This window comes from Brassica napus, chromosome A7, assembly GCF_020379485.1.
Source record: "Brassica napus cultivar Da-Ae chromosome A7, Da-Ae, whole genome shotgun sequence".
NCBI classification, from domain to species: Eukaryota; Viridiplantae; Streptophyta; class Magnoliopsida; order Brassicales; family Brassicaceae; genus Brassica; species Brassica napus.
In genome coordinates this window covers 7917265-7940471 of record NC_063440.1, presented here as the reverse complement: position 1 = coordinate 7940471, position 23207 = coordinate 7917265, and the positions used below count along the sequence as shown (strand labels likewise).

The window sequence follows — 23207 nt, the reverse complement described above, 5'->3', positions numbered from 1 at the left end:
TTGCCTTGGAAGTATTATATGCTACTTGATGAATCGACTCTGCCACCCACTTTGCCTTGGAAGTATTATAGAAAGATTAATAATGTTTTATTTATTACTTTTAATATTTATAAACTATAAAATACAATGAACGAAATTTTATATAAGATAATTATAATAGTTTTATATTCTACTTGATGAACTGTGTTCGAATATAATTATATAATAACTATTTTAAATATTACAAAATCCAAAAATGTTTATTAATATATTTTTAAATTATTTATCGTTGTTTAAAGAATAAATTTATCATAATTTTAAAATAATTTATAAAATGTTTACAAAATGCAAGGCAAAGTTGCACTTTCAAGAGTTAAATCGAGATCTGGATTAAAAATCCTAATAACTGGTAAAAAAGGAAAGCCGCAGACAAAAATATTGAATGTTGTCTACAAACAAGTTTTTCAGAATATTTCAAAGTTACGGTACGTAATTTTAATCTACTTTTTTTTTTCAAATACAAATTTTAAAATGAATAAACTGTTGTAATTATTTATTTTTTGTATTTGCTACATGGGTTGTGATGAGTTAGGAGACCGATGACGGTATATCAATTTAATATTATTTCATGTTCAATAAAATTTAGAAATTTATAAATCTATCAAATAATATTAACCCGTCAAATTGCTTACAAAAATTATTTAATTATTTGCAAGTTTCTAATTGAATTTTCTTTCTTTATCGAGAAATGTACTTCATAATTTATATTATTTATGGATAATATTTTGATTTTTATTATATTTTCTTTTAATATGTCTACATAAATGTTTGTTTATTATTTATGGAAAAATAATATTATTCACCTAAAATAAAGAATTACGAAACATATACAATACAATTCTAATTAATGATAATATAAAATCTCTTACTTCTAAAACTATACACTATTTATTCTATTTTTTGAATGAAAGTATCTTCGTAAACACACAAAATATTTTGTGACGTTGCAATTATACATACACACAATATCTGCCTCTTCATACTGACGTTACTGTGTTCACTCTCGTGAGGTACGGACCGAGAGAACACAGAATGCGGGCCGGTCATGTTCTTATACTCGCACAGGGTGCGGACCGGTCACCTAGTATATAAATAAATGCACCCAAGGTTTAGCAATAATATAGATGTTTGATAATAATTTTTTATATGTACGTAATATTATATTTATAATTTTATAACTTGATGCAATTTGATGTAATTGTAATATTCATATATTAACCTATTGATTTTTTTAAATGATTTAATTTTTTACAATAGGTTTTTATGAATTATTATTAATTTTATGATATTTGGTTTTCTTGAAAATTGTATTGTAGCAAATTAATATATACTATATATTACAGGTTGTGTTTTTATTTCAGCAAAAAAAAATAAAAATGCATTGTAATTAATTAATTTAAATTTTTGATTTTAAGTGAAGTGACAGATTTGTAAATAAGAAAAAAATGCAATGGCTATATTTGTAAATAAAAAGAAATATTTAATCCGCTATCCATGTTTCCAAACAATTCTCATTTAATCTACTATCCAAATTTCCAAACGACATAATCTGTAAATGAGAAAGAAATACAGTGACTAAATATGTAAATAAAAAGAATATTTAATCTGCTATCCTTGTTTCCAAAAAATTTCATTTAATCTAGTATTTAAATTTCCAAATAGTACCAAAAGGTAATTCGGTTTTAATAATATAGATTGTAGGGTTGTTAATTATATTATATAATTTTTTAATTTTTTTAAAACCAAAAGCCAAGTTGGGTCTAACTTTATGTTTCTTTTTCATGCTATTGATTTCCTGATGTCAAAAAGCTGAAAATTTCCTAATTGAGAATTTCATGTGCTGGTCAATAAAATGATACAACTTAATAGTAGAAATCTTTTATTGGAAATCACGACTATATATATAGGATGTAAGTTACTATAATTAGTTATTAGAGTGTTTAATTTTTTTCTGCTTTCGGAATAATTTTTAAATAGAAGAGAGAATATAATATATATGAAAAAGGTAAGTTTCTAATGGTATATTACGTGTGTTTAATTTTTGGTCAAAATAAAATTTCAAAAATCTAAATAAGGAAATAACATTCCTTTGTAAATAATTTGAAAATTTTAAGGTAGAATCTTATTAGAAATTATGCTTTAATCCCCTATATATTAAAAGAGAAGCACTTTTAAAAGTTTATTGGCAAGGAATGTGACGTGGTGACATGACTTCACGAGACGCTTTTATTTAGTAAAACGCTTAGGTGTCACGCAGAGAATGTTTCTCACTAAAACTGTGAATTTATTGCGTTCACACTAACATTCCTTTAAAAGAACTTCATATCATCTACACTTTTCTCGACGGAACACTTAAATAAACCTTCAGCTTCAAGTTCCATTAGTTGATTTATCAATCCTCTCAATATAATCATAGCATCAATAAAGCTTCCCTATTCGTTTATACGTTTCTGTTAAAAACGGTAATCCATCTGATCTATCGCCATTAAGTCGACAAATTCATATAGACGACAAAGCGATGAAACTTTAGTACGATGCCAAGTATTAATGAAAGAACCCTTTTCTCCATACCTACTTTCATGCATTTAGCAGAGCACTCACGTTCCTTGAAAACCGCCTCTCATTACTGAAAGAGGACGTCGAAAATTTATTTCTAAATAAATGTGTCGGACTCGGTTTTGTTATTGCTCAATGAGGTGATCTTTGTTTTGAGGATATTGAATCACTGTAAATCGTCTCGGCTTAGTGTATTAATCTTTTCGAGCAAGCAATACAAGCATGCGAGTGTCACCACCTTCGCCACCATGAGAACTCTGCATTAGACGACTTTGAAGATGAGAAGAAAGTTTCAGGTATGAACCACTAGCAAGTCTCACGTGCTGGTCGCATCTGGAACAACCTTTACAATTTAGAGGGTCTCGAATAACCTTCAATTTCTTTTATTATGCAACTATGTTTTCTGAATTTAAAGGAGTTATACCTCTTTTTATTTTACACAGTTATTGTTTTGCTTATAATATGTTATTGATCCACTTTTTTTCGATTTTATTTGTTAAACCCCTAAATCCATAACTACCACAACATGATAGGCGAAATATTAAAAAAATTATTTTCCAAAACTTCTTCTCAAACTTGCAAACACCATATATCAAATTTTAATATTAGTGCATCCATCATAAAAAGTCTCTGGCTTCGTCCCTGATAACAATCATACCTTTAGTTCTATCTAACTATCGCTTAAAGTATACCTTATGTTATACATAATTATAATATATAATTTTAACCTTAATGTAGACATCTTATCCCGCGCAAAGCGATTCATCATAAGCTTATATTAAATACAAACACCAATAACATACAAAGTAGTATTGTGATACAAGCAATGTATTAAGTTAAAACTAGATAAGACCTGCGCGTTCCGCATGGTGAATTTATTTGTATATATTATATATAATTTTTTTTTATATATAATTATTTTATTTATACATATATAATATTTTTTTTTTGTTATTATATAATTTATTTCTGATGGACGGACCTAGGGGTGTTCAATCCGGTGAAATCAGACCAATTAAAACCGAACCGAACCGAAATAGAGAAAGTGGTTTGGACTTGGTAATACAAAATATACTGAATGTATGTCATTTTTGAAAACCGTGGTATATGGATATGGTTTGGTATATAAACCGATCAAACCGAATAAACCGAATAAACCGATCATTTAAAATATTGTAGTACAATTATATGTAAAGTTTATAATATAATTAAGAATATATACATAATTTATTTTATTAATTTAATTTTTATATTGAAACGTTGTTTTTAGTAACTTAATATTTTGTTTTAAGTTAAAGTTATGTTTTATTTTTATCAAATTAAATAAAACATAACGTTTACCCTCTTGTTAACAAATATGAGTGTTTATATTTATAATATTATGGATTACTAATTTCTATTATGTAAAAATTATTATAATTATTAACTCAATATGTTTACTAAATATTTTAAATAGTAAAAACCGAAATATCTTCATGTTATATAAAAACTAATATCTAATAATATAAATAAAATCCATAAAATACTCTTTTTTTAAAACAAATTTATGGTATTTTGGTATATTGATATAAAACCGAATAAACCGAAAACCGACGGTATATAAACCAAACCAAACCAAAGTAAATATGGTTTTAATGTGGTAGCTATTTATCATAAACCAAAATATCGAAAAACGGAAAAAATCGAACCGAAACCGAACATATATCCAGGTTGAACACCCCTAGATGAACCGGATCATTTTTTTATTAAAAATGGTGAAACTAAACTATGATTAATATATTATGGGTTGATCAGATTGGACAGTAAACAAATTATGATATAAAAACTTTATTTTTTTCCATCGAACACATTTTTGAAAAAAATTGAACAGTATTGTTTATACAGTTGAATTATTTTGACATTTATCCTCCATTTGGTTTTAAAAAGTTTCAGATCAACCATCGAATTGATACATGTTATTTTAATGCTTTTAGTTGTTTGGCTAAGAAAAACTTATATTTTTGTAATTTAAAGTCATTTAAAAAATTAAAAATATAACATATAAGAAAAAATCTAACATGTAAGAAAAATAAAATATATAAAGTTTCTTTATTTTTGTAATTTAAAGTCGTTTTAATTTTTTTTAAATATAACATATAAAGTTTCCTCATTTATGTAATTTCAAAGTCATTTTTAAAAAATCAAACTATAACATATAAGAAAAACAAATCTATTTTTAATTATATGGTTAATGTGATTGTTTAATCTTTTTAATAATATAAAATTAAAAAAAAATGAAGAAGGATGCAAAAATTGTTATCAAATCTTTATTATTCATAGTCAATTGTCATATATATATTAATCATATTAGGTAATTTCGTAGCTTTTATTTAAGGAAAGAATGCACATTTCTTATACTTTGGGTTATATAATGTTGTTAGTATATTTTTAAACTATACTTTATATTAGATGCTCTAGAATTCTTTGAAATGGAATTTAGAAGGCATTTAGAAGTGCCACCTAGGATTGGGGTTTTTTTAATTAATGCAAAACTAGGTTAAGATCCGCGCCTTGCGCGGAATAAATATTATATAAACTAATTTTATGTATTATATGTTCTTTTACATATTATTGAATAATACATATATATTGATAACTAAAAACTCAGTAAATATTACGTATATGATTAAATTGGTGCAAACACATAAATAAATTTTATTAATTCAAACAAACACTTTTTCTATTTTATATGATATAAAATTAAGTTGTAATGATATTAACATATATATATATATAGTAAATTTTTAATATTTATATCTGTTAAATAATATTTTATAATCATTTGTATTTTTTTGTAACAAAATTTTGAATCACAGATAACATTTTGTTTTGTGGGATGTTTAATAGTTTTAGTCATTTATAATTTTAAAAACATTATGAAAAGTTTTAAAACTAAATATCAAGTTGTCAATATTTGTTCAAAATTTTTATCAAAAAAAAATCAAAGCAAATTTTGAAATTAAAATACATATGTATTTTTATATGGTACATAATTTATTTTAAACAATATTAATATATTAATATTTATTAAATGAGACTTCTTATTATATAATTTTGTAATCATTTATATCTTGTTATAACAAAAAAAAAATTAAACCATGAAAAATTCAATGTGAGATTTTTGACAACTTTAGTCATTTATATTCGTTTTTAAAAATTCAAAATATTACATATACAGAAAAATCTAAATTTTTACTATATAGTTACTATGGTTTTTTAATTTATTTTAATATGTTAAAATTTGAAAAATGTTAGAGAATAGACTAATTTTTATCAAATATTTATTATTCAAAATCATTAATTGCAATATATACTTTAGCCACATTTGGTAATTCCGTTATTTTGATTTAAGGAAACAATGAAGAACATTAATAATCAATTTATGATTTGTTTAATAAAAAACTTATTATATATTTTGATGGACCAACATATTTTCTTAAAGATTCTAAGAATGATTGTGGTGATGACACGTGGATACAAAAAATATTATAATGTTTCTCTTTAATATATAAGAGATTAAGGTTCTAATTTTTTTAATGCTTCTCAATTAATATATAGGGGATAATAGAGAGATCTTTCTTTATTTTATACGCGGACAAATATCAAAAGAACCTCTTGCAAATATCATAAAGAACATAATTGGATACTTTGTGGTGTTATCCAATATTATCGGACTAGGTTAAGACCCGCGCCTTGCGCGGGATGAACATTATATATATAAATTATTTTATATATTATATCTTCTAACCTATTATGAAACAATAAATATACATTGAATAATTAAAAAGTCAGTAACTATTACCTATATAATTAAGTTGGTGCGAACATATAAATAAATTTTATTAATCCAAAAGAATATTTTTTTTATTTGATATGGTATATAATTAAATTTAAATGATAGTAACATATATATAGTATATTTTAATATTAATATTTATTAAATGATGCTTTTTGTTCATGTTTTTTTTAATCATTTGTATCTATTATAGCAAAAAATTTAAATTACTGATAACAAAATTTTCACTGTGGGATTAATAGTTTATGTAATTTATAATATTTTTAAAAATTAATTTGTCAATATTTTTTCAAATTTTTTTTGATAAAAGTAAATTTCAAAATTAAGATATTTATTTATTTTCTTATATGACATATAATTTAATATGCATATACATATATATTTTTATATATATATTATTTTTAATACTTATTAAATGACACTTTCAACTTATATGATTTTTTAATTATTTGTATCATGTCATAACAAAAAGTTTAAAGCATAGATCACAAAATTTGAATGTGAAACTTAAGGATTTTACTAATTTATATTCGTTTTTAAAAATTCAAAATACAACATATAAAGAATTTTTTTAATTTTTATTAAATGGTTACTATGATTGTTTAATTTATTTTAATAGTTTAAATTTAAACAAATATAATATAACATACACTTATTTTTATCAAATCGTTATTATTCAAAGTCATTAATTGTCATATATATTTTAGCCATATTAGGTAATTCCGTAATTTTATTTATGAAAATAATGAAGCACATTAATAATGTATTTATGGTTAGTTTAATAAAAAGTTTATTATATATTTAGATGGACCAACATATTTCTCTAAGGATTCTAAGAATCATTCTAGTGATGACATGTGGCTGCAAAAAAATGTTATAATGCTTCTCAAATAATATATAGGGGATATTATCAGATATTCTCATTAAGTATCCACAATTTTGGAAGTCAAAAACAATAAAGGCAACATTTAAAGATTCTGGATCAAACATGTACAATTGAGATATAGTTATCTTCTTTTCAAGAGTTTAACCCCTTAAGCTAAAGACTTCTCTATCCGAGGAAGACTGCAGGAAGGAAAGGGTGTAAATAATCCATTTGCTACTTTTATGTTCTTTGTACTTGTATCACACATAGATCCCTAGATTTTCATGATCAATGTCTAGCTTTGGGACTTCTAAAACCATTCAAATTCTCCAAGTAGGAGAATTTTTTCGGCGTAAGACCTGGGGATTTAGTAGGTTTATCGCTGCTTTTGGAACTATTGTCACTCCAACCCATGAAATCCAACAAGGTCTTAGAGTAGCGTGGGTCAAGCTTCTCGGTTTCTTCCCCCGAGTTGGAAGATCCCGCTGACTCTGAATCCGTTTCCGTTGTTCTCCCACCATCTGATGTTTCTTCAGCCAATAAAGTTTCCTTTAGTGCCAAAGAATCTGTGTAAAGAACATCTTCTATCCTCGACATCACCGTGTAAGCCAAGCTCTCAAGTATCCTCGAGTAACTCTCCAACACCGCTTGTCCAACGTCCTTAACCAAACAAATAGTTTATATTAATCTTTTGTTTCTTGTCACCTAAGTCGTCTACATTGATAATTATTAAACTGATTTGCATTTACCTTGTTAAACTGAATCTTGGAGATGTCAAGAGAAGACTGAGGAAGACCGGGAAATTTTTGTTTGAGTAAGACCAAAATGGTCTCTGCTCTCTCTTCGAACAATTCTCTTTTCTCCAAGCTAACTGCTGATCCCCATGAAGATTTGCTGTCCTTCACGTGAAGCTTCCTCTTCCATATCACAACAGATGCCTCAATCTTATTCTTCAAATCCAACACTTTGTGCTCTGTCGACATGTCCAACATTGACAAGAACTGCTCTGGATCAAACCACTCCTCTGTTATGCTCTTGTAGATCGAGTCCCCAAGGCTAGCTCTTCCGTTCTGTCAACAGAAACCAAAGCTCAAAAGCCAAATATAAAACAACAAAGGGAGAAATGAAAAATAATAGAGTATATATAGAAATAAGATTCTGTCAATATTTCCCTAGTTGTAAACTACTGTATAAATATGGTGTTATTTCGTTCTATTAGTATTACTCAGTCATCACTTCCATATAATATCAATGATTTATTTACCTTCGGGAGAGAGTCGATGTAGCTCTCGGGTATTGCCATTTCGGAGAGAACTTGAGCATTAATGGCCATTGCAGCTTTTTGGACCTGTGTGACTGAATCTTTCTGGAAGTAAAGCATTCTCCTAGCCGGTTCAGATAAACCGCCTGGAGGAACTTTCACCGGAGGAAGCCACCATTTGTCGTTTGACCTAGCATTACTTGCTTGTTTCCCTTCTTCTGAATCTCTCGACACGTAATAAAACTCATTGTGTCCTTTGAAATTGTCAAGTGTATCCTGAACATGTTTTCATCACCATTAATTCATCATACCATTTATGTCTGATTTATCAACGGTAAAATATAGAGGAAAAATATAGTACAAATTTTAGAATTTCTGTATTATTTTTCAAAAGTTCTTTTTTTTTTTTTTTTCAAAAGTTCTTAGGGTTTGTTGCTATAGAAAATAAGTTCAAACTCGATTACACAAATGGAAACACTTACGATGAGCATGGCGTCGAGTTTTCTCAAGGCTGGGATGTTCATGAGAAGATCACCTCTTTGTCTTGTCACCATAATCTACATAAAATCATTAAACATTATTAATCTATCTAACAAAGGTAGAAATAATATTTTTTTCCTTTGATAAGATCCAAACCTCGGTGCAAACTCCATCTTTGCTCATTTGCTGAGAAGGAACAAACTCGACGATGTGATCGGTCACAGACAACAACCAATCGATCTCTTTCTTCCACCTTGCTTGTCTATCTTGCGGCATCGGTTGTAGCTTTGTTTGTTCTCCGAATATAGACGCTGAAAATCGATTGCACCATCGATCATCAGAATATACAGAAATCAATAAGATTACCTCAATAGTCACTTGCTTCAAACGAGGAAAGTTAAAAGAAAAAGATGTACCAGCAAGATTTGTGATGGCGTTAGAAAGAGCCAGAGCAGAAGATACACCTTTTCCGCCACCGGACATATCTTCTCCAAGAAGTAATTTCGCAAACCTGTCCTTCAACATCTCCGTATCTGCAATATTTTATGTATTATTAGGGTTTCTCAAGGAAACAATTTTACTCAGCCAAGCTTGATTAACAAGTTATATATTGAGGAAACGAAAAAAATCCACCTGCTTGTTGTCTATCAGGTCGTTTTCCTGGCCGGTTAAGAGGAGAAATCATCGGAGGGATGCTCTCAACGGGGCTTTCTGACAAGCTATCGGAGTTTTGGCTTTCAGGCGTGTTGGATTCGACAAGATGTGAATCTCCGTTCTCTATAACAATTGTTTGAGGTTGTTGATGTTTTGTCGATGATGATTCAAACATTCTTTTGAAATTGAATGACTTAGAAGCGCTTAGTCCTCGTTCCAACGCTGCAACCATGGTACGACAACGTTCGCTTGTTTTCTTGCCTCGCAAGTTAAACACCTTTATGCCTTTAAAATCCAGCTGATCTAAAGATAATACAACTTTTACAGAAGTACTGACGGGTCGTTATTACAAACATATAACAGACCAAAAATCTCTCTCTTTTGGTTTTGAAATTAAACAAATTTATTAAAAACAAACGTTTGTCTTGGATTTAAGGATTAAAAACATTCCAAATAAGAAATTAGTAAATCAAAATTTAGGATGTTAGCTTTTTTTAGGATCTATTTTCTTTTCTTTCGTGTTAGAAATAAATTGATGGTTTGAGGTAAGAGTGGTGATCCACGAAGCACGGAAAAGACAATAAAACTCCGCAACTGATTCAACATCCTCATGGGAGATGGAGACCTACCACTCATCAGATAGAGTATTTAGTTGTCTTCCAATTTTTTTAAAACTTAATCACTATTCAAATTAGTGTCAATTAGAATTTTGATTGAAGCACATATGCCTTGAGTTTACTAAGCTAAAAAGTCTCTGTGGAAATGCAAATGAAAAAAAAATAAGCTTAAATCTTTCTTTTTGGAAAAAATGTTCGCCAGCTACAGCAAGTATTGGTATAATATGGTGAAAATCATACAATGTATTAGAATATATTGATAATTACACAACATTTATGTTAATACCTGTAACATATATGAAGTAACAATTAATATGGTGACAACATCATAATCAAGTTTAATTGATCTTATGACTTATTGATGGGGTCAATCTGTAATATAATAAACTTAAAACCGATTAACTTAAACCCGACACGTGTTGGATTAAAGTCACTTATTTTTGCCCAAATAAAAAAAATTAGGGTTCATAAGAAAAGTTCTTTTAGGGTTCATAAGCCTGAAGCTTCTCAAGAACAATACGCCTAGCTATCTTTGTTTACTCATAAGAGATTATGATGTTGAACCTATTCCTCAACTCCTCTCTAATCATTGGAGCATTCATATCAGGTTTCTTTATGATTTGTTCCAACATAGTTTCGAGAATGACAGGGATTTTGATGAGTTCACACTTCCCTGTTGTATGGCAAGTATGTGTTACCTCATTATGAAAGACATTGTTACCTCATTGTGTGTGTGTCTCTCTCTCTCTAAAGAAAATCAATTCACTCTCTTTGTGTTACGAAGGAATATTAAAGGAATCGACTCTCTATGTCTCTAAAATTGACTATTTCCCTCTCAGCATGACTTCTTTTCCCCCCAAATCAATTTTTTTCTTTATAATCCATAATTTTTTATTTGGGAAAAATCCTAAGGTAAATCGCAGTCTGGTCAGATTTAGTAAGTTGGGTCGGGTCGGGCTTGCTTTAGTTGGTTTTAAGTTTATCATATTACAGATTAATCCCATTAACTAAGCTTAAAATTAATTAACCTGATTATGATGTTGTTGTCACCGTATTAATTGTTGTTTTGTATATATGGCATATATTAACATAAACATGGTATAGTTATCGACATATTCTAATACATTGAAATATTGGATGGTTTCTACCATATTACACCATATTTGGTGTAGTTGGCAAAACAAATTCCTTTCTTTTTCTAAAACAACTTTACAGATTAAAAATTTCGAAACAGTTATAAATACTATTTTATGTTAGCAAATAAAACCTTATATTTTACGCCTATATCATAAAGATAAAAAAACTAAAATGAGCTATAATCTACAATAATATGCTATACTTGCAACTACGGAAACTACACTTTTATTATGAGAATTGGTTTCAAAAGTAGTTGTTTTTAGCGCATTAATATAGGTGAATGATATACTGTATTCTAGGTAATCAAATGATTAGGTCTATATATATATTGCTTATGAAAAATATAAAACTCATGAAACTATCAATACTATTAAAAGGGAAAAAGTCTTAAAAAATCTAGCTATAAAAGTTGTTTGGACCCTTTCATTTATCTTATTTTTTTTGTCTTACCTTAAATTTAGACTAACAATATGTTACCATATATTTCCTTAACAATAATTTGTTCAATTCATTTATTTATTCAAATCTCATTCCTAAATCCTAATCACTATTATTATTATATTTATCATTTTGATTTTTAATCGTAAAAACATTGAAACTAATGTTTTATATTATCACTTTTATCATATAATATATGATTTAAAGAAAGAGAAGTTACACGACATATATGTACACATTCTAACTTCCTCTTTCTTTTATAATAAAGTAATCATATCATATATAAACTTTTCTACTAAAATCACATATCATATACTAAACTTTCAACCGTCTTTATTTGATAGATATTTTCATATTTAAAAATGAGTTTTCTGAATATTCATGTTACCTTCACAAAAATGTAGAAATTCATTGGTTCTGTTAAAGTTAACCCAACTTTGCGATATCAGTATTGAATATTCACAATTTTGAAAATTATTGGTTTAGATATTATACTTTTATATACTTTTCACTTAAAAACGAATCAATACTATTAAAAGATTAATAGTCTTAAAAATTTTAATATAAAAAATTGTTGGAGTCATGTATAACTATTTTTTTTTTTGGTAATACCATTAATCATTCTAACCATACAATATTTAAAATATTTTTAACATATCCTAATATTATTTCTTATGATACATTTACTCAGAAAAATATTTCATCAACCATGTTTTTGTGCAATAACGTTAAAAATCTATATCAAAAGGTTGTTGGACCTAATATGGACGTAATGGGTCACATATGTTCGGGTATTTAGGATCCTAAAAAAAATCAAAATATCTAAAAAATCTGAAAAATATTCAAAATTCTAAACAAATACCCAAAAAAATCAAATACCTAAAAATTCAAAATCTGACACAATGAAATGAAAAATACTCAATTTCTTTTAATTTGAAATTTTATCTAATTGTAAACCGAAAACTTTAAAAAAATATCCATAATACCGAAAACATATTCGAAATATCCAAATATACCTAATAAATACAATATATTTATGATTGGGTCTAGGGTAGGACCCAGACTTAAACAAAGACATGCGTGTCCAAAAAAACCCAATAGATTATCTTCTCTGGACCTGAACTAAACCTATATTTTCGGGTCGGTTCGGTTTGTTTTTTTTGATCCGGATATAATTTTCATGCCTAAAAGAAACTTACATAAAAGTGTACATATAAAGTCTCAAATAAACTAATTCGTATATTATACAACTGTTAAAAATTACATTTTTCGGTATAATAAAACTTTGTATTATAATATAATCCAAAAATCCACGCTTTCTAAGCGCGGATCAAAATCTAGTTATTAAAATTAATTAGTTAAAAAATCAAAGTACTCTCGTAACAACACAACAACTACAATTGATTTGTGTATTTTGGTTTGCAAATATTTGGGTATATTATATATATATGTATATATATAAAGAATCATTTCATAACGATTTTGATTAAATTCTGTTGGTTTTTACTTCAGTTTGGGTAGTGAAGTTGGAGTCCGACTAAAAACCAAAATGGCTATATGTTTGGTTACGGCTCGTTTGGTAATTTAGGATATTTCGGGTAAAATATTGTGTAATACATGGTTAGTTTGGATTATTTTCTCTATGCATGCCTAATATTTGTAGATTTATGAAATATATTTTGGCTATTTTAAATCTAAATATAGCTTATATTTTAAAAACAGAATCATATTTTGGTTATTCAGATAACCATTTGGTTTTCAGTTTGGTTTTGGTTTGATTCGAACATCCAAAATGGTTTTAGAAAACTATATATTTATGATAATCCGGTTCAGTACTTCATAATTCTTTTCAGTTTGGTTTGATTTTACGGTTATTGTAATTTGTCCATGCCTGATTTTAGCTTAGATCAAGACTCCCTATCTTCTTATATGTACATAATTCACTACCAAGTAGGATGCATATCTCATTTATCAATATATTTTTTGTTTTTAGCTTTTCATGGCCTTGTTATATCCTCCTTTAATAGAGTAAATTAACTCATTTCATACAAATTTAGGTTGTACAAAATTTAAATGAATGAGAAACCTTTCAGTATGTAATGTGAATCCAAAGCCAACACTGCACATGACTGGTCTTTATTCAACTTTGCTACATATGAAAATAAAATAAAAACTTTCAAGAATTTCACGCTTGCACCCAAAGTAACTAAAGAATGGCATCTGCATTTATTGCGCCACAAAGGCGGTCATGGTTTGCAAGAACCATGTGACTATATTAATTCTCTTCCACCTTTATTTTCAAATTTTAATCAATCCACTGGTGTGGCACAAAAAAAAACAATCCTTGTGCTCAAAAAAAAAAAAATCAGTCCTTCAGTAATTTATAACTACTGATAAAAATCAATGACTTTTTTCTGACACATTTTTTAAAGTTTTTTTTAAAAAAAACCTAGTTTTCGGTTACAGATCAAATCCGCCCCGCAAACCTCTGGATTGAATGATTTTTTTTATTCAAAAATTTGATCTGTTTGACCCACAATAAGAATAACAGGTGATGTTTATTATAATAATAAAACTATTATTTTAAATATTTTATGAAAAATAATAATAATAGTAATAATTGATCTATAATTAAAATTAAATAAATAATTTTAAATTATTATTAAAATATTATTTTTTCTTAAATTTTTTTTTTAAAAAATTTTTGCAGGTTGGCGAATATTCGCGGTTGAAATTTTACTGATCCGTGGATCAAATGGAACGGACCCACGGATAATGATTAAGTCCCCATCACATAGCTAAAGTATAAATAATAAGAAAACATAATTGTGGTAATTTTTGAATTGATTTGTTTGCTATTTCTTGTCACGGGTCATACTCAGTGTATGTGTTTCCGACTTCTGTAAACTCTAATAAATGTGTTAAATTCAAAACTTCATTCCATTTCATTACTTTTGAATTTGAAAAGTCCCTCCTTTCTTTAATGCTACCGATTTGTTTAGGTCAAACATCGACCACTATTGTTTACCGGTTGTTAGGGAAATGAAGCAATTACATTGAAATTGACTATACAATTACATAGAGATGGAATTATCTTATTCCTCAGATTTATAGCAAAAGTATAAACAGAGATTTTAGAAGTGGATACCATTGTTAAGAAATTATAAAACTCATCTTAAAGTATGAATTTTAAACTCATGTTCAGGTTTGGAATCGCAACTAGCAAACTTCTTTTGTCTAGTTTCGCCACTAAAATTAACTATAACTAATGACCCATGTACACAAAACTATATTGAGTTAATGTATTAAGATATAAATTGAGAGGCCGTTGGACAATAATAATAAAGAATTGTGATATTCTTCAATAAATGTTAACCTAATCATGTGCACAATTGTGGAGAAACTAGACAAAAAGTGTCATTGAAATGGATTCTCTAAAATGGGAATATTGATCACACCCAATTATTTAGTAAAGAAATCCAATGTCTTTTGTTGTTTGCATTTTCTTGTATTTATCCTCCACTTGTTTAACCCTACCTGATCATTTACAACACATCATCACCATTATGATTAGTGGAAGCCCTTGTAAAAATGGGCTTATCCAGAGTCGATATCATAAATTAGTAAAACTTTGACTTTGTCCTTCAAATTTATAAAAATTAATATACAAATTTTTCTAACTTCCAAATTATAAGTTTTTTAAAAACCATTTACACTATATACTTCTTAAATTTTAACCTGCCGTTTAATACCAATGAACATCCAACGTGTCATGGATCAGAACTAAACTACAAATATAGAATTGATTTGATCTTTTTAGAATTATTATTTCTTACCAAGGCTGTTTGCAGCTCATAAATAAATAAACCAACAGAGTTATTCCCAAATATATTTTATTATACTTAAAGAGAATATTCTCTTTTTTATTGTTTTAGCTCACATTTTATTCTCTCTCTCTTTTTTCTTGTAACTGAACATTTGATTCTCTTGCCAGCAAATTAAGTAGCACTGTAATAATTTTGACTTTTTTTCGAAACACAACAAAATTAATAATTTTGACTAGAATTAAAAAATCTGGCACAATTATGAAATATTGATTATTAACATCCACTGATCTGACCGCGCGTTGAATAAATTTAATTATTTATAATAAAATTTAGTTTATGATGTATATAATATATAGTTGTAGACATAAAATTTTTTAAACTATGTTAAATATCTTAATTTTTTAATAAATGTTATATAGTTTAATTATTTTAAACTGATATGATGAAATTTATTTTCAGTTTAAATAAATATATTTTATATGTATGAATATAAAAAAGATTTATGTTATTATATTAATATAATTTCCTCATATTTTGTTTCATATATTACTTTTGTCTTAAATGAATAGATTGCGATTATAAAATAGCATATATTTTTGTTGTTACTAATTACGAATTAATGAATTATGGTAAATAATTTTTTTATTTTTCTTAATAAATTTGTTATATTTTTTCAGCAGATTATAGCTATTTAAAAATAAAACATATTATTAATATTTTTAAAATTTTAAAAGATATTATAAGTAAATTAGTGATAAATGGATTTAACATTATTCTTAATGAATATCTAAGAATTCACATATTTTAGTGGTATAAATCGTTAATAATACACAATATATTTTCGTAGGTTCCTTTTTAATAAGATAGATGATTAAACAAATAAACAAACGAAACAAGAGAAAAGCTTGGTTAGTAAAATAAAAACAGAAGGTAGAATTGTCTTTTTTTGAAACCATACTTATGCGGACGTGGAGCCTTCGCTTCATCTTCCTATCTCTTCATATAGTGAAAAAATGAAGATAAATTCAATGTTGTTTAGATTTCAATTCATTTAAGACAAAATCTCTGCAGAAACATTGAATCCGCTTGACATCAGAGGATCCCTATCGTGTAAACTCAAGAAACCTCGACCAAGTCATCAGAAGTTGGATCTTGAGTTTGACTCGCTTTCTTTCTTTTTTTTCTCTCTCTCTCTTTCTTGTTGTCACTTGCAGGCGGTGCAAACAATAAAGACTGTTCGTTGTGTTTGATCGTAATCTCTTCATTTGAGTTCACATTACAGAGTTTCTTGGGAATTTTTTGATAAAATCTGACAAGCTTTGGTTCAGAGGAAGACGATCTGTTGAAAAAGCTCCAGCTCTGGTAAGTTTTTCTTTGTTTTTGTATTTACATTCATTTTCAAGAAAACAAGAAACATGTTTTTCTTTTTATTTCTCTCCCCTCTCTGCTTCAATAGTGAAACCAGATCGAAAGTTCAGAACTAATTAGTGTTTGATCCGTCTTAAGGATCCTTAAAAAATGTTTATGAGAGTTTGACCAAGTTTCTTGAATTCTTGTGGCAGAGTATAAAACAATGCCTGAAGGGAAATTAAGATCAGGAGTTTACAGATCATTCATAATGTGCGATGATCCAAGAGGAGTTGTTGAACGTGGCGCAATCAAGAAACAGAGATATAATAGCATATGTAGTGGTACTAACCAAAGATTTGACCATCCTTCCAAACCCAAAGAGAGATCCGAAACGGCACCGAGGAAGAGCACAGAGGATGCTCCTGCTCCTTCTTCTTCATTGCAGCTCTTGAGAGTATCCAAAGGGATTCAGAAACTGAACGTTGCGATTGATTCATATTCCAAAGGGTCAAGCTATGAGACTGTGAGGCCTGAGGATATAGCAAAAGGTTTGTTAAGAGGAGCGCTTGATTTGGAGGAGTCTTTGGCTATGCTTAGTAGTATTCAAGAAGCTGATAACAAGCAGAAAGGGAGGGTTAGTAAAGATGGAAGTCGCGATTTGCGGTTTCAGAGATCGATGTCTGATAGATTCGGGGAGCGTATTGAGAAAAGGATGATGGTTCAAGAGAATGCAGCATCGAGAGATTGTTATGATGAGCTAAGAAACGTGATAAGAGAAAGCTTTCACAGGCAGAATCTTCTTCCACAAACAAGTAATACAGAGACTAAGAAGACTCGCGTTGCTAGAAGTGGTTTTGCTTCCTCATCAACGAGCTCAAGCCAATCTTCTATGGTTTCTGGCTCCACAAAATCGTCTGCGTCGTCTGATGTTCCAAGGAGACCACCAAGTTTGATTGCTAGGCTTATGGGTTTGGATGTATCTCCTCAAGTACAGAACATTAGCACGGTGAAACATATCGATAAGCCAGTTATTGTAAATGTCTCACCAGAAAGACAAGAGAAGCTGCTGAAGAGGAAGAAGAAAGAGAGTCCTGAAACTGTTAGATGCAACTCTACAAGAAAACCTGTTTTACACTCTTTGCCTGAAGAGATTCCGAGTGAGAATCCCTCAAGTATAGTACTCATCAAACCTGTGAATGTTGTACAAGACGAAAAACCGGGCAACAAAAGACCGGTTTTACCGAAGAAACCGAGGATGCAAGGAGAGGTTCATCCAAGAATGATCATCAACCAGAGAAAAGATCATCAAGCCAAGGGAGGGAGTAAAACAAGCAGCAGCAACACAATGAAATTACCATCGAGTCCGACTAAGAAAGACAAAATGGTGCGGAAAGTAGAAGAGAATGAAGGTAAGGTGATGAAGTTATTGTCACCGAGCAATGTCACAAGACAAGGAAAACCAAAGGAAAACATCAAAAAGATTTACGTGAAGAAGGAAGATATCAGTGAAGGTAAAGACAGACGTAGCGCTCTTAAGCCACCTGCCAATCATTCGACTCACAAGAAATCAAATGGTTCTTCAGAAATGTCAAGAAACAAGAATCAACGTTCCAGGTTGAGCTCAAGCTCAAGCTCTAGTAGTGATGAGCAGAAAAGTAATAGTCGGTTAAAGAAGCCTGGTGAAGCTAGTAAACGAAGTGTAAGCAATCTTTGTCACTGCCTCATTGCATTATTTTTTCATTTTCTTAATTTTAAATATTTTTTATTAACTATGTTTCTCATATAGCCAAAGAAGAAACTCCATCAACGAGACAATTATGACCTCGCTTCAGAGAATAACTCAAGTTCTTCACAAGACACGCGTGTATCAATAAACCAACTTTCTGCAGAGGAAACCACTTCTTCAGAGCTTCACATTCAAGGTTAGTTACTACACAAAAGTTCTTAAATCTTAGGATGTTTTCAAAATTTTGTTTCTCTTAAAAATGTCCTCATATATATAAACTATGTTACTTAGAGCCTATGGTCCAAACTTGATTTAATATATGGTGGTAATTGACAAAAAAAAATAAAATAAAATAATAGTCTATGTTACTTTTGTTCTTGTAAAGGCCATTGCGACAGCGGAGAAGTTACTTCTTGTGCTCCCACAATTCAGCAAGAAACCTCTCTTAGATCATTCTTATCCAACTCCTCAGATTTCATCAGCTACGCAGAGAATCTTTTTGACTTCAAAACCAACACTAACAGGAGCCAAGAAAGAACCTGTCAGGATAGAGACAGCAGTGTAATCTCAGACCAAAGACTTGCACTAGACTTTGCCAAAGAAGTAGCCAGACGCAGAAGCCTTCTTCTCATTACCGAACCAACTTGTCTCTTGAGAAGCTCTTTGCACATTGATGAGTTGTTAATGGAAGTCTGTGATGGGTTTGACTCCCTCAGAAGTTACAGAGACACGTTTTTAAATCAGAGCAGCTTCGTTAAAGAGAGCATACACATGGCCTTGGAGAAGGATCTATATAGTAAGAAAAAAGAGATGACAAGCGGAGTTTGGGATTTGGGTTGGAGAAGTGAGTTTCAGATCGATGAAACTCATCAAGCTGTAGTTGACTTAGAGAAACTCATCTTGTCTGGTTTGATCCAAGAAATTTTTTCTTAACCCCTTGAGCCAATATAACAAAAGTTTTCCTCTTTTTGTAATCAGTTCTTTTGTAACCAATTATATATAACAATAATTGTAGCAATGAGATTATAAACTTCAGAGTTAAATTGTGCAGAAACATCAAGCCTGGCAGAGTTTATTCTGACCCAAAAATTAGTAAGAGTTTCTAAAATCTGTGAAATTCCATTTCACTTGCAGGTTGTAGGTAAACTGTTAAATTTAAGATAATATTATTCAGGTCACACTTAACTCGTAGTTGCAATAAGCAAATGCCATGATTACAATTCCAAATAGCAAACTCAAGAATCACCTGATCACACAATTTTTTTGGACATTTTTAAATGTAGAGATAGTCAATTTACTATTTTAATAATATTATGTTATATAAAATCCTTTTATTATATTTTTGGATTATTCAAAATTTGATTTAGATTTTGAATGGTTGTGCTTATAGGTGTCTAGAACAATTATTGAGTAGAATTAATAATTTCTCTTTTAAACACTAAAGTAAAATTATATCTATAAATCTTGCAAAAGATAACTATACCTTTGGAACTGTTTTGATGAAATAATTTCAAGTTTTTCTTTGCTGATATAGCATATGCGTTGTTCTCATTAAATACAAAAATGTATAACATGTTAGTGCATATCTAACTTGTCCAAAATAAGATTTGACATTGTCCTTAATATATTTGGTTCCTTTGTAATAATCATTCAATAATACTTTTCATATGCTTACATTGGTATCTAACCCATCAAATTCAACCAGCTTCTCTTTATGGATGCTTTTGCGTTAATTTTTTTTTAGCTTTGTAGTATCGTTGGTAGACACACCAGAGAGTGGATTTATTTCATGTGACTCATCATATTCTCCTAAAGATAATAAACATCAGATCTTTAAAACACTAAACTTGGTTGTTACAAAAAAAAAAAAAAAAACACTAAACTTGGTTTGATCCTCCACTAGTTGGCTATAAATTGTATCCTGCTGCATTGCACGGTTTCAAAGAATTTGTTTCATCTTATATTCCTGAGTCTTCAAAATGGGGATTTGCGGTTTAAGCTGACTGAATTTAAATCTTTGTATCATGGTACAAGAGATCACTAATCTTCTCATTCCAGGTTTTTCTAATAGTATCATCTTTAATTGATTCATTAACTGAAGCTAAGAGGATGCGATAACTTATTATTGAGGTTGTGTTCTTCGGAAAGATGATGAATACATCTTACTCTTGAAGGTTAACAACTTGTTCCCTGGCTAAGTTATAAACTTGATCAAGCTTGTGTTTCACGTTTACTAGCATACGTAGAGAGGTCAACATGGTTGGCTCCAAACTTCTCTATCCTCGTATCAGAGTGAACATATGTGATACCGCATGGTTCAGTTGTCGTTTGAGTCTTGATTTTTGCCGTATTTATGTCTCATTTCCTTTTATGTAGTATATTGCAACTATTTTTTAATCTATTTATCTATCTATCTATCTATATTATTAAAGTTGGTGTATAGAATATTATTTGCCTAACTTTAAGTGATTTCTTACATTTTTTGCATTTCTTTTCAAAGTAATTTTAACCACTTCATTTATTATCTTTTCCAAATAATTTGACAACATTTATTACAATAATATAAAAATAAAACTTACATATTTTAAGTATTTTATTACATCTTTTATATTCTTTTTTACTCTTCCTAATTACTTTATTAATTATATTTACCATAATAATTCGATAAAATTTAATTGTATGTGTTAACCATAACAATTTCACAAGTTTGAATGAAATTGATTCATTCACGAAAGAATTCAACCGGTTAATATTTTTTTATTTGCTTACATAATTAGTTAGATATTGGCATCTAAAAATTATTTGATGAAATTTTTTAATGAATCAATTAAATGTTTTACGTATTTAATCACTAGAAATTGATGTTCAAGGTGTTTAGTGGCTATTACGATGTGAGCATAATGCATTTTAACCTATCATTGGAAAATAGACAGTTGAACATGATTATGATAAAATAAGAAATGGAATAGTGATTCTAGGATTGAAGATTAACAATGGTTGATTGCATTATCATCATAGGTTAATATTTTGATCACTTGAGTCAATAACCTCAAATAAAAGGCTGGTTCTTCTTAAATTTTGCTGTTTGACTTTAATTGACTTTTGTTGATTTTTCTACCATGTTAGTTTAGTTTAAATCCTTCTCATATTTGCTTAGCTTTGAACATTTGGGCATTTCTAGTGTTATATTTCTAATTTGTATGTAGATTTGATCTACAAGTTCATCTCATCGATCATCACTTGATTTTGCTTCCATCTGAGAGGCCAACTTGTTCGATTGGCGTTCTAAATTATGCCATCCTACTTTACTGAATTTACAACACATTGTTTCTGGTTACCGGTTTCTTCTAATGTTTTAATGGACAAGTCTTGCAATATTTGTTCCATCAATAAAATGTAAAATTATATTTCTCAGCATCTACCTTATCTTGGTATTGTTTTCTGATATTTGATCTTGACCCATAATTTTATTCATGATTTTAAATACTATATTCTTTTAATCAAACACTATATTCTTTTTGTTGATCTTTTTAAAAGATACATAAAGGGCCTAACTGGTTGAAACGATGTGGTTATGGAAGCGGCTGAGAGAGTTTGTAGATGTGGATGGCTGCGGTTTTTAGCGTTATTAGTGTTGTTTGCGAGATATTTATGACTGATTGATTATGATATGTTGTAGCGGTTTAATAATAAATTACCATAATTAACACATTAACACATTATAAATATCAAAAACAGATTATTATGATAAAATAAAATAATTATAAATATAATAAAATTAATAACAACTTATGTTTGTCTATTTATTTTTTGTTTAGATGAAATTTATAATTGTAATAAATTTGTTTTGAAAATTTATATTAGAACTTTGAAAATAATATTTTGTTTTGTTTATATATGTATATATCTTTATATATGTGTATATCAATATCTAAACTTATAGTGAATATATTGTTTAGAGTTTTTACTATAAATTATGATATTGTTAGTGACTTTAAATTAAAATATAAATATATATATATATATGTATTTTATTTATAATATTTCAATTATACAGTTTAAAGTTGAAAATATCTTTAGTAAATATTTTTATAATTTATCCATCTGCAACTGCAAACGTTAGTGGAAACCAACTTTTGATTTTAAGAAGCTTGAGATGGTTTAAAGCAACTTATAGCGTTTTTATGATTGTTGAAAAGCGCCAAAAACTGTTACCAACCATAAACGATGTGTTTTTTTGTCAGCAACTTAAACTGGCTCATATAGACTGTGTAAACTACACTGGTAACTCCATATCCATATGAACAACAAACGACAGTTGTTCCCTTGCACTGCGTGCGAGAGTGTGTCCTTAAATTCTGCGTCTGTGGTATATGAATAACCTCTGAACTGTTGAAACTTCTCTTCAGGATATTTATATTT

The 23207-nt window shown here is 28.7% G+C and overlaps 2 protein-coding genes across 3 annotated transcripts; one reads left to right on the top strand and one right to left on the bottom strand.

Annotated features, from left to right (window-relative positions):
• Positions 1-7296: 7296 nt before the first annotated feature.
• LOC106364823 (rho guanine nucleotide exchange factor 8) lies at positions 7297-11710 on the bottom strand. Of its 2 annotated transcripts, XM_013804315.3 has the most exons (7): positions 9670-11695; positions 9453-9569; positions 9193-9347; positions 9039-9113; positions 8560-8832; positions 8045-8365; positions 7299-7955 (listed from the first exon to the last, which is right to left on the bottom strand). In XM_013804315.3, exons 1-7 carry the CDS (start codon positions 9920-9922, stop codon positions 7584-7586), a joined length of 1566 nt encoding a protein of 521 aa, XP_013659769.1. In that variant the 5' UTR covers positions 9923-11695; the 3' UTR covers positions 7299-7583. The 2 variants fall into 2 exon arrangements, with proteins under 2 accessions (XP_048592474.1, XP_013659769.1); XM_048736517.1 differs by having other exon boundaries at positions 7297-7955; positions 9193-9569; positions 9670-11710.
• Positions 11711-16646: 4936 nt separating this feature from the next.
• LOC106367681 lies at positions 16647-19828 on the top strand. The gene is made up of 4 exons (XM_013807510.3): positions 16647-17071; positions 17272-18758; positions 18846-18981; positions 19171-19828. Exons 2-4 carry the CDS (start codon positions 17283-17285, stop codon positions 19716-19718), a joined length of 2160 nt encoding a protein of 719 aa, XP_013662964.1. The 5' UTR covers positions 16647-17071; positions 17272-17282; the 3' UTR covers positions 19719-19828.
• Positions 19829-23207: the final 3379 nt, after the last annotated feature.